Below are 10,000 nucleotides of genomic sequence, written 5' to 3' on the forward strand. Positions count from 1 at the left end.
ATACATACTATACATACATATATACATATATATATATATATAATATATCTATATATATATATATGTATATTATATATATATATTATATATATATATATATATATATATATATATATATATTAGAAGATATATATATACACACACACACAGGGTGTCCATAAAGTCCCAGTATCATTAAAAGTATTTTCTGCTCAGAATGATACTGGGACTTTATGGACACCCTGTGTATGTATATATATATATATATATATATATATATATATGATATATATATATATATATATATATTCACTGAAATTTATAAAGTCTGGTCTCTGAGACTTTCTATACTTCTGAATTTCAGCCATTATTTCGACTTTTGTGTAGTTTCCACCCTGTCAAAATGAAAACGAGAAATAAGAACCAGAATTAAAAACAAAAAATAATGAAAGTAACTTATGTTGTGATTTGTGGTCCGAGAAAAATAAAAAAGTGAGAAGAGCTGGATTGGATAATTCAGGATTTATATAATCTGTGAGTTATCACTTTCCTTTAATTATAGAAAGGTTTCTCGGATGAAAAATAATTAGCCAGCCACGTGGGTAGGTTCAGCTGCTTTTAGTAACCGAATTTGAGGATAGAAGCCATTTAAGGTAGGTCGATCTAATTAGCGCAAGGTCTTAATTCTAGCTAACTAAATGGTGAATTTTTTTCTGTTTTCTTTTTCTTTTTTTGCACAACAAAAAGATTTAGTTAGTCCAATTAATAAAGTTTCTTGAATAAACAAATATATATATATACTAAAACTATATATGTGTGTGCATACATGTGTAAAATACTTATAAACACACACACACAAATATATATATAGATATATTATATATATATATATATATATATATATATATATGATATATATATATATATATATAAATAATGAGAGGATGAGGTTACTGGCCTGAAACCCCATTGTCAAACAAGTCTGACATGATTTAGGCTGTCACCTGTACAAATAACGACCACACCCGATGTTACCTAAGCTTGCTGAAGATATATAGATGCGTGTATTAGTCGGAACTAAAGATATAAGTATTTAGAAATTGGAAAAAATTTATATTTTGGAATTAAGGACTGCTAAAGAAGAAAGGCCTCTGTATTATTGTATTTTATTACTTTCATCAGATAATTAATTTAATATTTCAGAAGATAATTTAATAACTAAAAAGTTTGCGAAATATGGCACATAACAAAACGAAACAGACAGATAGCAAAAGTTTCCTTCCGTTCACGGGCAACTTTCTAACAGTTTCAGACTGCTCTATCTAGCAAAAATAAATATATCAAAACAAGTTAAAATGTGAGTTTTCTGTACAGCCTATAATCAAGGCCACCGAAAATCCCTCTGTCTGTTGGTGGTCTCGGTATAATGCTGTACGAGCCGTGCCCCATGAAGCTCTCAGACGGCGTTGGTGGCCTGTGATGTTGCGCTGCCAGACGTACGTTCATGGCTTGACTTTAACCTTAAATAGAATAGAAAATACTGATGCTAGAGGGCTGCAATTCGGTGTGCTTGCTGACTGGATGGTGGATGATCAACATACTAACTTGCAGCACTCTAGCCTCAGTGGGTTTTTTTTTTTAAGATCTGAGGGCGAACGGACAGACAAAGCCGGCACAATAGTTTTCTCTTACAGAAAACTTAAAAAGTTTCCAAACGTCAGTCTTCAAACGGTTTTATCATCTACGCTCGCTCCGGAACGCGTCACGTATCTGCCATCAAGTCCCGTAGACGAAAATGAAATTTTCGAAGATTTTGGTGGGGGGGGGGGGGGGGAGGATGACGGGTGAGTGGGGAAGTGGGAAAACTAAAAATAACAAAGATCAATACACCGTTTCATACTCCTAACTTTTGTGCGCGATAAAAGCTTTGAAAATAGTTCTGGGGAAAAAGGAGACGGTAGGTAGTAAACACAGCCGAGTAGATGGAATAGGGAAACTTTCCCCAAGTTACTTTGGAGAAACTACAGGGCGTCATCAACTCCGTCTCCCCCCATATTCTTCCCTCTATCTATTTATTTATCCCTCTCGCCTTTCTCCCTCTTATTAAGCAACAGGAGACGTGTAAAGAGCTTCTATGTAACTTCATCCGTCCGTGATCGGAGGGGTGATGACGGTGGAAACTTGGACATATTTCTCTCATTATCTCGAGTCTTGGCTGCAGAAGAAGTTAGGCTTAGGGAAGATTGGGGGCTGCTGCTGCTGGGGAGATTGAAATATATGACTAGCCGTTGGGTCTTGTCTGAAAAGCCTTCCTATATCCCTGGACAACAGACCTAGCCATAATTCGGAAGTATATAGCGGTAGATGTCAATTTGAAAAAAAATCTTCTAAAACTGGGGAAAACAATGTAACATAAAAACTATTCTTAAAAATATATTACAATTTAAATACAATATTTTTGGGAGTTCTGCCCACTTCTTGATGACTGATTTTAGTTTAACGTTTATACTGATATATTCTTATGACCTAATTTTATGAATTAATCATCAAATTAAATGAAGAACAAAAACATTCAAGGGAAAAAAATTTGTTTTGTAATTTGAAATTGGTTTTGTTTATGAATCCTCTTCAACCTATTCCCTTGGGAAGCTTCTTTTCGCAAGAAAATATCAATAAATACTAAAAAATTATTCCCGGGGAGATTTTAATTATTGAAGTAACGGGAAAAAAATGACAGTTCTTTGTGTTTCTTTTGATCACAAAAGTTACCAACTTAAAGGAGATGCTATTTTTTTATTTCAATTTTTTTTTCCAAAGACTGGCGCCCAATCTTATAAATCAGCAGAATATAAGAACCCCGTTTTTATTTTTTCTTCAGATTATCATTTTTAAGTCGAGATTGTCTCATTGAGCAGATGGTGTGTTCCCTACGGGTTCTGGTCGCGTTGGTGTTATGCTGTTTGGAGCGGTTTAGGATTATTGTCGTACTCACTAATGCCCTTTTCCGTCGAAAAATATAAACGATGTCGGGAAAATGTTTTTGTATTATTGGGGAGTATGTGCTCACTTACTTCATATATATATATATATATATTATATATATATATATATATATAGTATATATATATATATATATATATATATAATATATATATATATATATATATATATATATATATATATATATATAATAAAGGAGCCCATAAAAATCACCAAAAATTACACAAAATATAGAGAGAAAAAAAGGACAAACCAAATTTCCATTTCATGCCATTTCCCATGATGTTTTAATAATCAGAGACATGACAGAATACAAATTTACCTATACCAGAAAACCAACGTTCTCAACTTTCATACATTCACTACTTTATGCTATCATGACATTCCTATCAAGATAGGCGTAGCCAGCAACCTATTCTTAAGAGCCTTACGAATTTATTCTCCAGATTTCCTGGAAAATGAATTTGAACTAATTCGTAAGCAGCTTTCGTCTTTAAGGTATCCTGACCATATAACTGAGGAAGCAATTCACAAAGCAAACGTAATTTTCTACCGACCCCCTCAAGACAAGAGCAGAGACACACCCAACAATAAATAAAAATTCCACACTTGGACAGGATAAAACACGTGACCCAGACCCTCTGAAAATCTAACCTCTTGCATTTACTTACCCAAACACCTTTAGCCAAATCCCTGATTACCGTCCAAACAAAAGACATCCCCCAAGGAGCAGACATGGCGTTTACGAAATCCCATGCCTGAACTGTGACCAATCTTACATCGGATTTACAGGAAAATAACTTCCCCAGAGATTAATACAACATAAATGGTCAGTTAGGTATGGACAACAGAACTCAGCTATTTTCAATCATATAAGTGAACATAACCATAGAATTACCTGGAATTTGTCACATATGATTTATAGCAGCAACTGCCGGTATGAAAGTCAAATGATGGAATCGACCTTGATTAAACAAAAGCAGGTAATGAACAACTCAAAAGGAGCATGTGATTCAGATATCATCGACAAGGTTTTCATTCAACCAACGCTTAAGAAGATTAAAGGAAGATTATCAGCGGGAATGACCTAAATTGGCTTACCTGTGGACTGACCTCTTGGTATAAATACCACCTTTTCTGTAACTTTTCTCATTTATCTACCTGAAGAGGAAGACAGCATTCTCTGAAATATAGTATTTTTCTCTATATTTTGGTGTTTTTTGGCGGATAGGGTTATTTGGATGGGCTTTTGCTTTTATCAGAATGGAATTCTGTTGTAACAGAAACAATTTTTACCAGTTAGATATATAAAATATATATAATTATATATATATATATATCTATACTATATATAGTAATATACTATATATATATATATTATATATTTTCCGTTGACATTCTAAATCAAAATAAACTTGCTGAATATATATGCATAGATAACCTGCTGGAAATACTCTGCTTGAGAGCACGTGTGAGGATAGATGAAATGAATCCGTGACTTAATTCCTTGTAATTCCTGAGATGAAATAGATTAGGCAGTAAACCTTGGGAAAGTAGTTTAATGAGAGGGAAATTAGGTGGGAAAGTTAAATTTGAAACTTGGTTTCAGTGTTGAGACGAAGATATTTACAGAGAGCAATATTCATTTCCGCTCGTGGCAGAACTCGTCGTTCTTAATTAGTACCTCAGGACTCTATTCTGTTATTAGTATTAGATAAATCCGTCCATTGCTGAGTTGAACAGTTTTTTTGAATTGAAGTGAAAATGTTTCGTAACTTCATAAATGCACAATCCTTAGGTTCCTGCATTCAGTAAATTCTTTGTATTAATAGAAAAAAGATTAATGAGTATAAAATGCGCCGAAGTTTCTTCGGCGCAATCGAGTTTTCTGTACAGCTGATACATCGTGTAATCAAGATCTATCTTTGGGTGGTCTCGGTATAATGCTGTATGAGCTGTGGCCCATGAAACGTCGTTGCCAGAAGCACTATTATGGCTAAAATTAACCTTTAAATAAAATAAAGACCACTGAGGCTAGAGGGCTGCAATTTGGTATGATAGATGAATGGAGGGTGGATGATCAACGTACTAATTTGCAGCCTTCTAGCCTCAGTAGACTTTCAGATCGGGGGGTGGACAGATGAAGTGCGGACGAATAGACAAAGCCGGCACAATAGTTTTCTTTTCAGGAAACTAAAAATGCTTATCATCATAGCTAACTTGTATTTTCATTCAAACTGAAGGTTTTTAAAACACAGATAAGGACAAGAAAAAGAATAAATGATCCAAAGAGATTTCTTTAACTAAACATTTACTTTTCGAATGAAGGAAATTTAAGAGACACGGAAAATGAACTAAAAAGAAAAAAAAAACTCACTCTCTCCATTCCCATCTTTCTATCCCTCGTCTCTTCCTCCTTGTTTTAGTCGGTTCCCTCGCGTTCCACCTCCTTCCTATCGCAGTGTCACGTATTTTACGGCATTTTACGTTTGACCGTCCTCGACCCCGTGGGAGATGAGGTCAACAGTAAGAAATGACCTATATCTTTCATCCAGGTGGCGATAATAAGGAGTTTATTTCTGACGCCGCTGGAGCTCTCTCTCTCTCTGCAGAAATTTTAGACCTTCCATGCAAAAGGGAACTTCTCCCCGGCCCCCTCCCCCACCCCCAGGACCCCAAAACCCCCTTCAGGGAGTAATCAGAAACCGATAGAGAGAGAGAGAAGGGGAACCATTTCTTTGGAGAAAGGCACACATGCGTACACGTGATATATATATATTATATATATAATATATATATATATACTATATATATCTATATATATATGATGTATATATATATATATATATATATGGTAATATATATATAATATATATATATAATATACACACACACACACACACACACCACACACACAGATGATACCATTAAGGGAATAAACAGGAGCTCCCCATACATATCACATTAGGACGTCCTTTGCACACTCCTTCGGAGGATAGGATTTGATAGTGCTACCTGGCCTCCTCGGGGCACCAGTAGAGATACAGGACCCAAGATGACACCTATGAAATGTGAGGCTAGAGATTTGTAAAGATTTATTTCATACACGTCCACAGATTACCTCATACATGTCAGCAACTTATCTCATACATGTAGACAACTTATTTGTCACATGTTGACAACTTATTTCATACATGTCGACAACTTATCACCCACATGTCGGCAACTCATCTCGAACATGTCGACAACGTATCTCATGCTTATCATAAACAGGATGAAGACGTGTAGCTGAATTTCATTGAGGTCCTTTGAGCCATCGCAAAGCGTTGGAGGTTATGATGAATATGACAATTTATACCGGGATGGATGCCCGGGGAGGAATAACTATGAATAATGCGACTACCACAGGCCCGGTACTACTATGAATAATGTGACTACCACAGGCCCGGATGGTACCATTAATTATTTTGTATTTTTGTTGCAATAGTCTGAAAAATAAAGTAGCGGTGAATGGGAACCTGGTTTAGATCCAGACAAAATTAGGATTTTGTGTTTCTCATTGCTCTGTTTCTTCTTTCGAATGAACACCATATTATTCTTTGGAAGCTTGAATTTCAAGTTAATGGCCCTTGGGTTGGACTTGTTCCATATGAATAGAGTTCATTTTCTGAATAATGTTAATGATAATAATATTAATGATAATAATAACATTCACTAGAAAAGATTAATAAACAACTAGGGTGTTGATATTTATTTATTTTTTTATTTTCTAGTTATTCAGAGAAGCTTTTGATTGGGTGTAGTTACTAACATTATGACAATTTATCGGTGAAAGATAAACTGAAGTCCTTTCTATCTGTAATGAATGATTAAGTATCACTTCTTTCTATAACTCGGAAGGTACACAAAACCTAATCAAAGAACACACTGATAAGAACACGAGGTACAAAAAAAAAAGTGTATGAAAATTCTTGAGGCCGAATTGACACAGGAAAATGCTGCCACATCTTGAGAAATCTTCCTTTTCAGTTAGATCTCTTGCTGACAAAGACTTCTCCACTCGTAATAACAAGGGTCGGTCCAGAGCAGGAAGTCTTCTCCAGGATCGCCATCAGTGTAACTGCATTTTTCACTCGTCATGGAAGGGTTTTCAGGCGCCTCCTCTGCAGGATCTACTTCCCTTCCGCTGAGCCATACGCCTTCCTTCACGCCCACCCACATATATTTTACGTCTGCTGTAAAGGAAGCATTAAAGATGTCTGTTAGTGAAGAATGACCTCTTGTCGGCAACTCATGTGATTTATGTCTCATACATGTCAGCAACTTGTCTCATACATGTCGGTAACTTGTCCCATTCATGGCAGCAACTTGTCTCATACATGTCGGCAACTTACATCATGTTGGCAATGTATCTCACACATGTTGGCAACTAATCTTATTCATGTCAGCAACTTATTTCATACATGTCGGAAACTCATCTCATACATGTCGACAACTTATTTGTCATATGTTGGCAACTTATCTCATACAGTTTGGCAATATGTATCGTACTTGTCATAAACAAAATATAAACAAGTGGACTACAATAATTGGAGAGCAATCCTTCGACCAACACAAAGCACTGGTTAGGACTGCCAGCGAATCGCTAACTTGTATCGAACATGTTTGTGATACACATACGATAAGTTGCCGACCTCTTTTACTATTTGAAGAAGCAGAATAGTTGACTTACAAACTTGGTCTGTAGATCTGAAATGTTGAGCCAGGCGCAGGTAATGGTCTTTGTTGTCAGCCACGAATAGATCTCCACCAAGTGCCTTGCATGATTCTCGACCTTGATCAAACTCCTCGGATTCCTCAGTGATGTGGATGCATCCGATGCCCCTCACGGCTTTGAAAGGCTCTGTGCAGTTCATTTCGATTCCTTGAAGAAGAAAATTAGTTTTTTTTATTGAAAGCTCCTTCCAGTAAAATAATTTCATCTTTAATGTTGTCGAAAACTTTTTAGTTTCACCCATCTTCATCAAAATGCGATGTTTTAACTGTCTGTCAGTTATGCTAAGTGGGTCGTCTTGTTCGAGAAAGCAAAAATAAATAATGGGATTGAATTAGTATTGCTAATAACTTCACAAGTTGGTTGCAGACTGTACATTCCTTTTCAAGCTTATTTTTTGTTTAATTCAGGCAAGGACAATCCCAACCATCCATCCCACCACCCATCTCTCTCTCTCTTTTGTGTGTGTAAGCATGATTTAAACAACAAAGAAAATATAGTTATTTTTAAATATCTTTGCTAATTAATTTGTCGTGACTTCTTGAATCATACATTACAGAATCTTACCCAATTCAGTAAGAACCTTCGTTTTGCTCTATGGATTTCTACAGCAAACGGTTCATCTCCTTCTACCTTTGTTTTATTGATATTATCGAACTATTTCGTTGATATATAGTTTGTGAGATTGTATGAAGAACCATTGATGATACTGACATGCTTTCCTTATTGTGTATTTTATTTTCTCGCTTGGAAGAATGTAAATAAAAGAGGAGAAAGCTATAGATAAACGCTTATCAGCCTCTGAATAGTTAATAGACAAGAATGACTGTGGTTTAGCTTTCCCGTAAGACAGACAAAAGATGGTATTTTTTACCTTACCTTTGCAACTGAATCCATCACCTTCGTGGTGTATGGAACACGTGCAGTTGTAACCACCTGGTAAATTTTCACAGATAGCATAAGTGCTACAATTATTTTTGCCCTCCCTGCACTCATCAATATCTGTAGAATAAGAGATAGGAAACATTTTAGAAATCTAGGAAATTTTAATAAAAAAATGGATTACGAAAGTAGTACAGTTATTGCACTCTCAGAGAGAATGATTGTATGCACAGATTTGTTTTTCATTTGTGATATACTTAACACGTATGAATAAACATCAGAATATCTAGTTCTGTGACTAAACAATATCTGTAAGATAAGAGATTGGAATCATTATAAAAATATAGGAAATTCTAATAAAAAGAGACTACGAAAAGTAGTACAGTTATTGCACTCCCAGAGAGAATGATTATATGCGCATAGATTTGTTTTTCGTTTGTGGTGTACTTAACACGTATGAATAAACATGAGTAGTATCTAGTTCAGTGACCAAAAAATAGCAATTTTAAAAGCGTATGTGATATCTAAATTTGAAATTTAGAACGGTTTACATTTCTTGTTTTGTGTACAAGAGACGCTCGAACTAAAACTTACTTCTGTTTTCATAGAAATGATTTATTCTGGGGAATACTTCAAGGATTGGCAGTTTTTCTAACTCACCACACAAATACTCAGTTAAAAATCTTGATTTCGTGGTGATTATGGACAAAAAATTTCCATTTTTCACGGTTTTAAAAAAATGATAGCAAAACTGAAGTCATTTCTGATTTTGACACCGGGAAAACATTTTGTAGAGGGAATTTTATTATATTCTGGATTTAAATAATTCAACAAACAGTTTATACAATTTAACCTCAGTACCAAAATGAAGCTTCAAAGATGAATATTTATAGCCACTGTTCGTTACTGTAGAAAACTGAGGGAAACAGAATGGGAGAAAGAAGCTCAGTATAATAAGTGAAGCAATGGCTAAACAGACTAATGGTTTCACTCTCTCAGTACAATAAGAATGATATAATTCAGCGCAAAAGGAAAATACGCAGGAAAGGAATATTAAACCACTTCCCGTCCGCCTCTCGCGTTCTGGGGGAGTTTCAGCGATGACGTATCGTTCAATATCGCACAACCGTTCAATTCGCCTCGAACAAGAAACGACATTACCACCCTAATGCTACTCTCCTTGTATTTTGATATATTTTTTATCTTTATTAATTTATTAATGTATTTGTTCTTTTTTGATAATTGTGATCTTCTGCATTTCCCTCTACCTTCTCTTACTTCCTGATGAACATCACGATATTCTTTGGAAGCTTGAATTTCAATTCAGTGTTCCCTTTGGTGGGTTGTTCCATATGAATAGGGTTC

General features: G+C 35.2%; 1 protein-coding gene across 1 annotated transcript in view; it reads right to left on the reverse strand.

The window, feature by feature from the left end:
• Nucleotides 1–6,719: 6,719 nt before the first annotated feature.
• LOC135216907 (signal peptide, CUB and EGF-like domain-containing protein 2) overlaps nucleotides 6,720–10,000 on the reverse strand; it is a gene marked incomplete at its 5' end in the record, with an annotated part of 6,608 nt that continues 3,327 nt past the window's right edge. The window contains 3 exon segments of the mRNA XM_064252451.1: nucleotides 6,720–7,214; nucleotides 7,712–7,903; nucleotides 8,633–8,755. Coding sequence (XP_064108521.1) covers nucleotides 7,009–7,214; nucleotides 7,712–7,903; nucleotides 8,633–8,755 — 521 coding nt within the window.

This window comes from Macrobrachium nipponense, chromosome 6 (genome assembly GCF_015104395.2).
Source record: "Macrobrachium nipponense isolate FS-2020 chromosome 6, ASM1510439v2, whole genome shotgun sequence".
Taxonomy (NCBI): domain Eukaryota; kingdom Metazoa; phylum Arthropoda; class Malacostraca; order Decapoda; family Palaemonidae; genus Macrobrachium; species Macrobrachium nipponense.